Source organism: Sciurus carolinensis, chromosome 12 (assembly GCF_902686445.1).
Source record: "Sciurus carolinensis chromosome 12, mSciCar1.2, whole genome shotgun sequence".
NCBI classification, from domain to species: domain Eukaryota; kingdom Metazoa; phylum Chordata; class Mammalia; order Rodentia; family Sciuridae; genus Sciurus; species Sciurus carolinensis.
This window is the reverse complement of record NC_062224.1, coordinates 71832239-71846975: the sequence shown is the minus strand read 5'-3', so window position 1 is coordinate 71846975 and position 14737 is coordinate 71832239. Positions and strand designations below refer to the sequence as shown.

Sequence of the window (14737 nt, the reverse complement as noted above, 5' to 3'; positions counted from 1 at the left end):
AATATATTTTAAGAATGAAATCCCAACAAGTGAAATTATTTTATGGATGCCTATATCAGACTGGTTTTAGAGAGAATTTTACAAAGCAAGACAAATATTGACCTAGAGGACCATTAACAGAATAAAAATAGAAGTTGTCGCTTTACTAATAAATTAGGAGTCTGAAAATATGTGGGAGTTTAAGGACTATTTCTTTCCATATTTACAGGTCCTTTGTTACATGCCCAAAGGTAAACTTTAGTAAAGATTAAATAAAACCACACTTAACTGTTCCATCCCCTATACTGTTGTACAGGCATCAGGAAGGAGTGTCTTGATGAAAACTAGTTCATAGAACACTAGATATGAGACCATATGTGAGCTGGATTACCATCCTAGGTGGAATATGTCTGTTCTCTTTTGATAATTACTTATTATCACATAGAAATGATGTAAAATGATAAAAAGAAATTAAAAATGAACCTGTGGAGTAAAGGGACATAACAAGATATGACATGAGGTCATGGAGCTTATGGTCCTTAATTTAACTGAGTTGTAACAGAAGAACATAGTTTTTGTTCTTCATCTATTATTTAGTAGTCATATAACCTAGTACGAGTGGCAGAGTCACTATGAATTTTGGTTTTCTCATATTTGAAACAGGGTTCATACCCATCCCCACTTACTTTGCAGTGCTTATGGGGGTTTAGAATGAATTAACAAAATTACAACTACTTGGAAAAATTACATAATATAACAATATTAAGGTATCATTCTTTCAGAATATTCACTGTGGCTTTACTAAATTGTCTACTGAAATAAAGTCTGAAAAACAACAAAAAGCACTCCTGTGCCCCATACCACAATAAAATACAAAACAAACTTGTAATTCTATCATTTAGAGATGATCATTTTTAGTACTTAATTGTTATGGAGTCTATCCTGTAACTTCTGAGTTAGTGTGTCAACTGAAGCAAGTTATTTAACCTTTCTCAGCCTCAAGTTCTCAGGCAGTGGATTAGACACCCTCTATGATCCACTCTAGCTTTAGTACTTGCTTCTCCTGCCACTTATAATTGCATTCAACAACTGTTTAGTTGGTTATTTCATGAACACTTTCCAGCACTGGTGAGTAGAAAGAATTTTATCATTCTGACCTGAGAGCCTATGATTTGACATGTAAGACAGTGTGCTGTGAGACTCAAAGGAGAACAACACAGTCTCCTTGCCAAATTCACTGGAATAAAACATGTTTATTATAATTATATTCCAGAGAATAGTGTGATAAATACTATAATTGAGTTCAAACAGAAGCCCAAAGGAAGAATATAAGAGGCATAGAGAATTGCTGGCCCAAATTGGAGAAAATACCAAAGATTCCGTAAAGGAATGGTAGATACTCAATACCTCCCCCCATGCCCTGGAATTGCCTACTTTCAACTTTCTGGATAGATCAGTAAACTTGATCATTGTATTTAAACCATTATTTGTAGGATATTCTGTGACTCTTTCCTGAAAGCATTCTATATAGCAGTTGTCTTTATCATTTGTGAATACAAAGTGCCTGAAACTGTTACGAAAATATCTTCCTCACAAAATTTTATGAAGACATCTAAAATTTTGCAATACAAATTTAAACGTTTGCAAAGAATTTAATCTTCTATCAATTATATATTGATTTTAAAATCAAATCATGATTCTACTCTTAAATTTATACATTGGAATCTAAGATCACTGTTATTTGATATCCAGCATTATCTACTTGAAAATGAAAATGAAAACATGAGCACACGTTTTTTAAGAGCTGAAAATTTTACTTGGTTAATTTTTCTCCTTACATTTATGTTTCCAATTTACTTCCTCAAAGAATTCTGTCCTAATATATACATATGTGTATGTGTTTTGGAGATGGGTACAGGGGATTTAACCCAGGGACACTTTACCACTGAGCCATGTCCTTTTCATTTTTTATTTTGAGATAGGGTCTCATTGGGTTGCTTAGGGCCTCTCTAAGTTGCTGAGGTTGGCTTTGAACTTGTGAGTCTCTTGCCTCAGTTATTCAAATTTCTGGGATTACAGGTGTGCATCAGTGTGTCCAGTTATCCTAATACATTTTTATGCTCTAAACCCTTTCATTAGTTACCCTATCAAATCCTTCTGCAACAAAATTGTGTGTGTACAAAAACACAACATAATTTTAAATTTCTCTTGAGTAGAAACCTATTCAGTTAAAAAAATTATTTCAAAAGATGGATGGATCAGTTGACCAATGACAATAACAATTATGGGTACTTGATAACAGATATTTAAGGTCTGAAACAGTCATCAACAATATTCAATTAATTAAAAAGGCATAATTATATTTTGCAATATTAAAACTAAAAAAATTATAATGTTATCATGAGTTCTCTCAAAATTAGTTCATATATCTACTGATTAAAATTATATTTAACATCAATTCTATTCCTCTTTTATTTTTATAGATCTGAGTGCTCAGAAACCTTGTTCATATAAATTGACTTAAGAGTCTTTTCTTTTGTGTTGCCTTAAAAAATATTTTTAACTTATTTTTTGCAATGCTGGGTGTGAAAACCAGGAACTCACACATGGCAAATGCTTTACCACTGAGTCTCAGTCTCAGCTATGTTTTCCTTTTGTTGCTAAATCAAAATATATTCTGGTATCTTTAGAGCTCTGGCCCATTATTACCAAATAGTAGGTGGGAGCAAAGAGCAAAGAAGTAATAGAAAAACTAGTCACTTATTCTTTGTCTCAGTAGTTCAAAAGGGTTGGAGTACAGAGTGGGTAAGGGTAGAGGACTAAGAGAGCTTGACACTACTCAGTGTCACGAAAATTCAAATGTTTCAGATCGTGCATGCATTTCAATAATGGATGACTTTCAAACTATCACAAATAAAATAAGGTATTTAAAATCTTTATTTAAATTTGTCATGGATTTCATTTAAATTGTGCTTCCACTATTGTCATTGGTATATGATTATTTTCTCTTTTTAAAGATAGATATGAATTAAGCCACGTTTACTAGCAATAGCTGCCAATTTCCCAAAATAAATAGGTAGAATAGTTCAACTAGGTTTTGTAAATACAGTGAGTACTCACTCATGGTGATGAGAATCTGGGGAAAAGTGAACCATCCTCTTGTTACTGACCGGACTAGGTGTGGGCACCTGAAGGGAGATTTTAAAACAAAACAAAACAAACAAATGTAAATTAGTCTCAGGTTGGGTTTGTAAAAAGAGGTGAATAATAGGGACATATCCATTTGAGAGTATCACTCTGAAATAGAGAATATGACATTAATTTCTTAGATTAAGACAAAATGGTATAGGCAAAGTATAATTTAATTCTTGGTAAGTTTTTTTTTTTTATTTGATGTAATTCCTCTGTCTTTACAACAATATAAACATCTTTTTAAAGAAACAGACCACTGTTGAGTGTGGTGGTACACTCTTATAATCCAAGTGTCTCAGAAAGCTGAGACAGGAAGATCTCAAGTTCAAAGCCAGCCTCAGCAAGGCTCTAAGCAACTTAATAAGACCTTGTCTCAAAATAAAGAACAAAGGGGCTGGGAATGTAGTTCAATAGTAAAGTGCCCCTGGGTTGAATCTGTAGTATAAAGAGAGAGAGAGAGAGAGAGAGAGAGAGAGAGAGAGAGAGAGAGAGAGAGAGAGAGAGAGGGGTGGGGGAGAGGGAGAGAGGTGGGGAAAGAAAAAGAGAGAGACAGACAGACTAGTGACTATTTCCAAATATTGTCCAACTGGACATATTTTTGATTACACATCAATAAGGAGATTTATTAGATCAGTGTTGAGCAAATAGTATTTCCAAGGACCAATGTTTTTGTAGGTGTATATATAATGTACACATTTGAATACACACAAAAACTTAGATCAAGAAAGTAATGAGTTGTCCTTTTTATAATTTTCTGTTAGAAATCATATATTTACATAGAACAAAATGTACTTTTACTTAGAAGAATATTATTGTATTCCTTCATATCTAAATAAAATTAGAAATCTTTTATTGATGATGTAAGGTACTCCCATTTTTTAAAAGAATTTCACAACTTTCCCATCTTACAGAGGTTCTCAAATGGAACAAAAAACAGAACAATGCATGAATGAATGTGACAAGTCACAAACTTGCAGCAAAAGATTTTAAATTATGCTCTAATATAATAAACAAAGATAACTCTAATTATAGCAGTGTCATTTAAATAGAACAGAATTTTCAAAAAGGCACAATGGTAGAGTGCCTCTAAAAGAAACTAACATTTTAAAAAAATGTATTTTTTTCTTGTATCGCTGGGGTAACAAGGATGCCAGCATATACTCTGGAATTCTGAGAAATGCAAATATTGTAAATGTGCACAGAGGATGCCACGAATAAGCTTATAGTTGGAGCACTACAGGTAAACATGTGGCTCAACTCCAGGACACAGACTGCATTCATCTCAGAATGCGGTTTTCATGCTATTCCACTGGGTATCCCTGGAATACAGTAATCCATTTTCTACACTGTGGCTATGAGAAAAGCCGACTGTGCCTATGTCATGCTTTGTTAGAGGTTCATGATCACATTATCTCATGGTGGACCTGACACTTTTATTCAGTTTACAGTATGTTCTATGTACAGGCAACTTATTTCCTTTGCCAGGGCTGCTGACAACCTTTTCCACACTATATTAATCTTGTTTACTGACTTTATCTTGGTACAAATATCAGAAAACTGAACTTTTTATCTCAGAGAAAAAATAAACAACATGTTGACAGAAGCAGAAGCTATTTTCAGGACTAAAATTGCTTGTTTACCTGAAGCTATACTTATGGAAAAATGTTTAAAGTCTTGCTCTGGCTTGAAATACATAATCTGAAATTTATTAAATGAAGAAATTTCACATAACCCATGTGATAAATTGCCTGATGAAAACAATGCACCTGAATACAATAAAACAGAATTTATAACTAATTTATACTATAATACAAATGTAAGCTTTCAATCTAGTCAGAAATAATCATACTATGTATTTCTCAGAAATTGTACATATGTATAAAAACTATAAGCTCAATTAAATTTCAGCAAATAACTCACAAAAGATTTACAATATCAAATGTAGATATTTAAATGACTTTACATATTCACCAGTAATGGCCTTTAAAAAATAAAAGTTAGTATCCTTCATTGCTATTTCAAGTCAACTTATGTTTACTTTTAAACAAATGTAAAAATAGACATAGTTTGGAATTTTTTAAAAGAAAGAAAGCAACATTGATATGTAGGCATGAGGATTCTTGCAAGGTCATTGCCAATGGTCTGCAGCAGGGGTAAAATGTTATTATGATAGGAACTTTCTGCTACTTTAACCACTAGATACCACTGCCTGAAATCTGAGAATTCTATCTTTAATATGAAATTCAGCTTGTGGAAAGTAGTGTAATATTGAAGTTTGAGTAGATTTTAAACTTTAAAACATGTGTTAAGCATGAGTATTAGTAGAATATTACAAAGAATTATTAAGCTTCAAGAAGCATAAAGAATTAATTATAAAATTTATGATTGTTTCATCATGAATTCAGGATAGATAATTACCTTTATAAAAATAACCACACAGTTTTCAACATTAAATTATTAATTTCTACCAAACAAGTATGGTGATTGTTTTATTCTCTAAAATATATGCTTTCTAGTAATTACAGAAATGTCATAGAAAGAAATCACAAATTTAAGAAGATCATAACACTTTAATAAAATATTCATAGTCAAGTTTTTAAGTATAAAATTATTCCATAAAGTTAGATAGGGAACAGCTATTCTGTTCTTTATGAGAAACTGGATCTCCATAATCCAATTCTTGTTATTGTTAAAATTCTGGAGACAATTATTCATGTTGTTAAGCAAGATTCAGTGATGGTAATCTTAGATGTCATATTACACACCCTGAATTCTTATGATTTATCTTCTAAATATTCCTGCAACAATAATGAATACAATCCTAAATAAAGAAGCAATAATTTTTTCATTATCCATGTTTATTATGCCAAAAAACCTCTCAAAACCAGAAATAAATAAATGGTTTCTAGGTAACATAACATATTATAATGCTAACAGATCACGAATCTCAGTTTTCTCTCTTATTGTTTACAATCAAGTCATCAACCTCAGAAAACAGGAATGTGGTGGTGAGATATGAAAAGTTAGCAACAGTTCTATAAATACCACTATCAATTTATAAGGTCAATAAGTGCCAATATATCAGAAATCCAGTTAAATGACATCAATGGGAAAACGTGTTCTTTTAATTCATTAGACACATTAAAACATTTTTTCCATTTTATCACTGATAAAACACCAATTTTATGATTTCCCTCAAAAGACAAGGGACACAGTTGGTTTTATGTCTCATTTTCATTTTGTCATTTTAAAACACTGTAACTTCCACAATTAAATAGCTGAACAAATCACTTCCCATGTTAGTTGAGAAAGAACAGTCTTCTAAGAGTAACACAGAGGTTGTTCAATTATGGGTACTTATAGTCTCAATGATTAAGATTCCTTTCATAAATTAATGAAGTTTTATGTCCTCACAAAAGTAAAGGAATTGTCATCCTTTCTTCACTCCCTCCAGTATAGTCATTTCTTTTAACTTTGTTCTGATTTTCAACTGTATTTTATTTGCCTTCCAAATGTTATTCTGCTTCAGTGCCCACACTGACAAACACTTATGGTGGCAGGCTGCCATTCAAAAGAAGGCTTTTCAATTTTGCATACTGGTCAATCAAATCTGTACAGCCTCCAGGCTGTAGGGAGACATGGTCTGAGCCTCCCTGCCAGTTCGGCAAGACCCAGAAGTTTCCTGCTACTCTTAGGACAATTATTAATTTTACTCCTTTGAAGAAAGAAACAAGCCTTTAAAGTTAGCTGGCTTTGCATAAAGGCCTCTAGAACATTCAACAAATGTGTCAGTCAAATATATGTGACAGATATTAAGGAAAACAACTCAACTAAAATAAGTTTAAAAATATGACCTTAAACCCTGGGGATGGGAAAGGGGAGGGTAAATAAATGGAAGAAAACAGATTTTAGTTGCTAGTTGACAAGTTTATCTTCCTTTTTAAAAAGCCAGGAAAATACTATTCTAAATGTTTTTCAGTAATTAATTTTAATAGTTATTTAAATGAATATGTTCAATGTTTATCTTTTACTTCCTACAGAAGAATAAAGGAACATTCTCCAAGAGTATTTCAAGTGAGGGCACCTGTATATTTATATTGTTGTACTGAAATCCTATAGTTGAGGGAATTAATAAAACATTTCACTGTGTCACCAAGTCCCCTAATATTACAGAATGGTCACATAGCATAAATTGAAAATCATTTATAAGATTAAAGAGAAACCAAGTAGTTATTTGATTTAAGAGGAATAAGTAGGAAAAAAAAGCACCTCATTAATATGCAAAAATCCCTTGTTTCAATCCATCTTACCATCTTGACAAATTTAACTTTTTAAATTATTGCATTTTTACAAGTCAACTTTCTCATTCCAGAGCCATTCCATTCACATCCATCAAAAGTAAAATGAAGCCCAATGAGAAATGAATTAAAATCTCTCCTGTTCCTTACCTTTTGTAATATGTTCTAGTACCTTATACAGCCTCTGATTGTTCCTTATTGTAAACTCAATATGATGGCTTATTTGATACAATTCAAAAAATACTTACTAAAACCTACTGTATACAGAATATTATGCTTAAAGTTACTATACAATAAACAGTATATGGTTCTGATTCAGGTGGGTGATTTCACATTATTACACAGAACTAATCATTTTGAATGTCTTGATAAAAGTCTTGAGCTACAGAATCCTTTTAATGCTAAATTTTTCTGTTGTTTTGCTTCTTAATAAGAATAATATCAGTAAATAATTCATATTTTACAGAGTGGACCAAGAAAACCATCTTCACTGACAAAAGAAGGAAAAAAAACCAGAAAAGTGCATATAGAATGCATGATGTATGCCACATATTAGAAGGACAACACTGTAAGTTCTTAATCAAACAGGAGTTTTAGTGTCAATGTTCTTCTGGAAGGAATATTGAGGAAGGAAGATGATCCATTTCTGAGGACAATCTGGATTTCAAAAATGATTGTACTAAATCACTATAGTTATACAATATATAATAAAAAAAAAAAACAATATAACTTGGTTTTTTAACTAAGAAAAGGTCTTAAAGTTAGGAATCTTATAAAACCTAATAATAGTACAAAAAGATATATCGGGTTCTCTGTCATAAACCCCATCTTTAAAAATGCCAACATTCACAAATAATCTTGCTCTTAACAGCAGAGTTCATGCTAATATGTCTTTTAGGGAAAACCTTTTTATGGGATCTATGTGGCATCTACTATTCACAGCCTTCATGTTATCTCAAATATATTATAATGATATAGTAACAGAGTGGATCAATGTGATGATTTTTTTCCCCTGGTAGTCAAGATTAAGAACTCTACATTGTTGTGTTGTACTTTTAATATGCAGCTTTTAATCCTTCTGGGGAAGAACTTAAGCATGAACAAACCAACAAAGAATATGATAATGATCACAGAGTACATTAAGAATTAGAGTAATGGAAATATTATTGCTGTCATTAATGACAATGACACACATATTCTTCAGAGCTCTTGCCTGCTTCTCAGATGTTTTTGCAAACAAGAGTCAAAAGATATTATTCTCAAATCATAGATGAAACTAACACTGGGTAAGGCCAAATGTCTATCACTAGACAGCCTGAATAGATCTGGATATGAACCTAAGTTGTCCTATTTACCACTCAGTACTTTTTCTCTAACAGGAAGACAATACACAAAATCTAGTGTCTTCTGTCTTTGGGGATTTATCCTAGGGAATGGTGCCTTGAATATAGAATGTAGTCTTCGAAAATCTTCAGCACACATTCAAGGACATTGTGGTTCTTGCCTGTAACCTCTGGGTAGCAAATGGGCTATCATCAATATGTGGTAAGAGGGACCTAGCAGCTCCACCAACACATGTTATGGACAGACTAAGAAGAATAACAAACAGACGGCTTTACTACTAATCACTAGAGCAAAAGTAATACAACATTTAAAAATTGTACCAGAGGGGAATAAATACTCCAGAATGAGAATGTCTGAAGGAACTTGAGGAAAATTAGAGAGCGTTGACTGTATTTTTTTTTCCTTCAAAAGCAGGTATCAATTCAACTGTAAGATTACACCCTAAAAACCAGAAAGGTTTTTTAAAGAATCAAAAAAAAAAAAAAAAAAAAAAAAATCACAGGAAATAAACCACAGAGAAGCACAGGCTTTCCTTTCAATTGAGGATTAGCCTTCCTAGCAGGAACCAGGACATGTGTCATAGGGAATATACTAACCCTATAGCTGCCAGCATAAGTCATGAAAGAAGACACAGACTTCACCTATTTTAAAGTACATTAGTACATTTTTAAGAAAAAGAGGCATATGTATTTCCCTAAGAATTGTCAAAGTGGAACTAATATTAAATGGATGATTTGAAATTTATATATGCACATAAATATACATATATATATGTTGGCAATTGTTATGTTTTTAAACTAAAACTAAACAATTGTAAGTATTTAAAATCTTCATTGTAGACTGTTTCCCCCACACACACTTAAAATATAGTCATCATTAATAATTGAGAATTTAGAATTATTGGTCTCTTAGAATATTAATACTTCTAATTATTAAGTGCATAAATTTTCATTTCTGGTATCTACTACTAATGGATGATTCTAGATGCTTTAATAGAAAAGATTAATCACTATGTAATTAAGAAACAAATACAGCAACAACTTTTTTTCACTGCTTCATGGCAATAGTTAATTTTTTGAGTAAGAAACTAAAAATTAACCAGCTCAGAATAATGCTCAATAGGGATAAAAAAGACTTTCACTTTGCTGTCCAGTTTTAGTAGCAAGCTGTGAGTGGCCTCTACTGGCTGACCAAAGGCTTCCTAAATTTCTCATTTATGAAGCTTGCAACATTATGGACTTCAAGAAAATAAGGGTATATTAACGTATGTTCATGCAAAATTCCTTGTACATAAATATTTGACTTTTATAAGAATAAATGTCAAAGTAATTTTTAAAAGGCACAAAAAAAGTAATACAACATTTAAAAACTTCAAAATTTCATCTCTCTGCAACATGCTTAAATTGTACTGAAAATGTACACTTCCTCTAAAAATTCAAATTTATATACCACCACAATAATTTAGAATGGATTTTCTTATTCAACTCATATCAAAGCAATTCACAACTACCTTTAAAAATAAGTATTTTGTTGGGATTCATTTAACACACACATACACAACACACACACACACACACACACACACGCACACACAGCCTTTCTCAAAATTAAGTATAAGTTTATGCTTGGCAAATTTACTGTGGAAGCAAACACAAAGAAGGAATTAAAAATCTTTGAATTTGTGATTTTAAAAAAGTCATTAATATTTTATGTAATGGTTTATGAAAACACTATGCTAAAAACCAAGTAATTGAAAGACTTTTTAAAACTTCTGTATTACTGCACTGTTTGGATAAAGGTGTTTTATATACAAAACTTGAAAATAGTAATTAAGAAAGCTAAACCTTGCTAGTATTATGAAATGTCGTCAGTATTTATAATGAAGAAAAACTGTTTTTACTTTTGTTTAGCGGTTTTCATTCACATACGCACATAAATACGTGAGCTTTAATCATGCCCAGCAGCTATTAGTAAGTCTCCTGTACATCAGAACATTTCTAATTTTACTTAACTGTGTAAACATGCAATTATATATTTGACTTACCTCATCTTTTACCCAATGTATCTAGTTAAAATGTACCTGATTAGAAATTATTAGCAATTGTGCCTAATAATGTCAAAAGGTGACTACATTTATTTTAAGTTATGATTCTCAGTGTTAACACTATTCCAACATATTTCAACTCTCATTTCAGAATTCAGTCCCATTATCTTGCCTGCTCAAAACTCTTCACAGCATTATCTAGTTGACATATCAGATAACCCTCCCTCTTACTATACACCATTGGGATATGACACACTGACCCCCAGTAAGCCCGTATTATTAGCCTGAAATATATAGCACAAAATGTAGCCCCTGCCAAGGAATTTGTTTATAAAAATCCTTTTATCTGTCTAGACATTCAAGGCACTTTAAAAAGTAACATTAAACCATTCTAAGGAATTTCAATGAATAAAAATTAAAATGTATGTTTTCAAGAGTTCTCTCCCAACCCTCACAATTTTACCAAAGTTAAAAAAGAAAAGTCATGTATACAGAAAATAGAAGCAAGAAAGTGTTTTCTCCCTGGAGCTCAGTTTGTGCAGTCTATTATATAAAGACCAGGACTTAAAAAACAAAAGGAATTGTTTTCATTCCTAATATAACATACCTCAGAGTTTGCTAGATGTGAAATTGTTTTTTCTTCTTAATATTTTATTTTGCTTTTGTTTTTGTATTAGAAGAGGACAGTGGGCAACATGGTAGTGAAGATAATGAGATTCAGCAAATACATTTGAGGAAATTACAAATATAAGATAGTTTCTGGACAAAAATTCTACACTTATATTAAATATCTTATTTAGTAATCTAAGAAAGCTAGGAAAACTTGGGTAGTTATAAATTATTTTGATAGTCATAAATCACATGATTGACATTTCAGTAGCTAAAATTATTTTCTTTTCATATAATGTGAGAATAAATATATCACAAATTCATCAGCTATACATCTCCTTTCTGGATTGCATATTATTTCTACTGTTATTCAAACTGTTTTAGTAATATTGTCAATTTTTTAATTACCTTAAACAAACATCAGTATTACATGGAATCTTAATTCACATGAAGGGAAAAGAATTACAATGGTTTGATGTTTAAAATTCTCAATGATACATTGACAGTAATTTATAAAGAAAATGTCATGATCCCTACCTTTTTAAAGGGGTAAGTTAATATTGTTTGTATTTAGCAAATAGAGCATTTAAAATATTATACTCTACAGGCTGTTCTACTGAAGCCAATGTGCAGGCAACCACTTGACTCAATCTTGGATGATGTAGTTCAAGACCTGGTTAATTGCCCTGAAAATTTCTATAACTAAAAACAAAGTATATAAGTCTGACTTGAGATGGGAGGGGAAAGAGATCACAAGTACAAACACACGCAACCTATTCGTTAAGATACAGACAAGTAATTGAATGAGTTAATTAAAAAGAAATCAAATATTAGTTAATAGATAGCAGTATAAGTATGATCTTACTATATTGCATAGTCAGTGAATGCTGACAAAAATCCCAAATGATAATTTGCAACTTTTAATATCTTTTGGACAAAATCTATTTCAAGTAAAAAAATAAATAGTTAAATGCTCACAGTTTTGGAATACTTATTAGCAGAATTAGCTTTAAATTGATACAAGGAAATATCTATCACTCTGACTGAAAAACAGAATCAACCAGTCAGTGGTAAGTTCAGGTTAATAAGAACGTGTAGTCACTGGGTGGATCTTCGAAGAAAAGTTTTTTAAGAGACCTTTACTCAGCTGGAAATGTGTACTGTGCTTTTCTTTGTACTTTCACGATCCTGGAAGATTGGCAACGACATTCATTTCTGACTAAGTGTGGAAGACAGAATCAAAGGTTTTCATCTGGCATCCTTTCCAGGACATCAGGCAAAAAACAAAAAACTACTTTTGTTCATGCAACTGCTGCTTGGGTATCTTGTTACATGCACCAAGCTCAATCCTTAATTAACAGTAATCAATCCAGTTATACACCTACCCTTCAACTTAAAAAATAACATATCATCCAGTGAATCAGGACTGCACTAACACAGGCAGAGATACTGAGCATTCATTTATATGTCCAGTGCTCTGTTAAATGCTATGGAAGTTTCTATAGAAATGAGTAATAAAAATCCAGCTAACTAATATGGTACAAATTTAAAATAGATGAAACCAATAAACCAGACTAGAAAACTGCTTGAGAAGAAGGAGGAGGGAAGAGCATGGGGAAATACTGGGAATTGATATCTATCTCCATGTATGAATACATTACAATAAATCTTGCTCACATATATAATTATAATGTATTAGTTAAAATAATAATAATAATAATAGAAGGGACATCATATTAGAATAATAATAATAGAAGGGAGATCGATAGAATAAGCAGATCAAGGGGAGGAGGGGAAGATACTGGGGAATGCAATTGATCAAATTATGTTATGTGCATGTATGAATATGGTATCATAAATCCCACTATTACATAAAATTAGAATGCAACAATAAAATTTAAGATTTGATGACTACTAAACTATTTAATTATAACTGCAAAAGAAGTTTGAAAAAGAAAAATTACTAAAGTTCAAATGTGTCTTTTGTAGAGATAAACTAGTGTTAGAGCTGGGTAGGATATATGGTGAGGGAAGGAGAAAAAATAAATGTTACATACAAGTAAGTACAAGTTATAGTTCAAAAGGGCCTATATATTGCAAATGAGGAAACAAACCAACTAGAAGTCCATAGGAAAAAGAAGGTTGGATAGGTAATGAAGGTGTAGAAACCTAGGAATATTGTTCATCTTATAAAAAATTAAGCTAGATTATTTTGACTGGTTGATATTGTCTGACTCTATTAAGGATAGCCCTAACAAAATGACTAAAATGAAAAAAAAAAAAGAGTATAATACTTGCCTATATCAAATCAGTATATTTTTGTCTTCAGTAAATCCCCATGTCTGGGTGCTTTCTGACTCCTATCTACATGCAGGGCCTGCAGATGTAGAAAACCCTTCCCTCCACATCCAGCATGAAGAGGAAACCCCTTCTGCCTATGATGGAAAGGCCTGGAAGATTCTGCCCCTTTTCACTTATGTGGAGCATGGAACGGAGAACCAACACTAAAGTTTGGTCAGTAAGTCAGAAATCAGTTTTTGAATGGTCCTCTTGTATAAAGTGGGGGTGGAAAGTCCCAGAAGGATGGGGAAATTGAAAGATGTCTGCTTCCTGAGACATAGCTGAGGCGGTAGTACCTTGCCCAACAGGGTACAAGAGTAAAAATGCTGAATGTGTGGAAGGAGGCAACTAAGAAAATAGTCTCACAGAATACCCGTGGGTTCTCAAGACTTCACGGAGCTAGATAGGTGGTCCAGGAGTTTCATGCCCAGTGAGGGGACAGTGGATGAGCACAACCTTGGTTCCAAAGAACAGCAACATGGAGATTCAAAGCAAATGGCTGAAATCCTTGGGCTTCAGTAATGGGTACCAGCATAATTCCCACAAAGGTCACATTAAAATTACAAATGGACATCAACCCTTTAGAATATACTCACAAGAATTATATGAATAAAAATTGCCCTTATAACCTTAGAACAGATGAAAACTTTTCAATGTAATTCACAAATACAGCATTAAAAGTTTAAGCTTTTTTGCTGTTTTACATGAAAATTTCACATAATGTATATTATATTTTTCAATGAACACCTTCAAATCAACTGTGGTAAAGACATAACTTTTGTGATGTTTATAAAATAAAGCAATTCATGATTACAGCAGTAATTCTTACAACCCAATTCAGTGATCATAATGGGACATGCCATCTAACAGATTTAACAAAATAAACTAGAGTTTAAGGATTTTATCATTTTTTTCCCTTCTTAGTATGAAG

At 32.0% G+C, this 14737-nt stretch overlaps 1 protein-coding gene across 2 annotated transcripts in view; it reads right to left on the bottom strand.

Moving 5' to 3' along the window:
- The window catches only part of Gpatch2 (G-patch domain containing 2), a 181784-nt gene that overhangs the window by 73872 nt on the left and 93175 nt on the right, over window positions 1-14737 (bottom strand). For both annotated transcript variants that reach the window (XM_047520771.1, XM_047520770.1), the window contains exon 6: window positions 3100-3167. In XM_047520771.1, the coding sequence (XP_047376727.1) occupies window positions 3100-3167 (68 nt within the window). The remainder of the gene's footprint in view (window positions 1-3099; window positions 3168-14737) is intronic.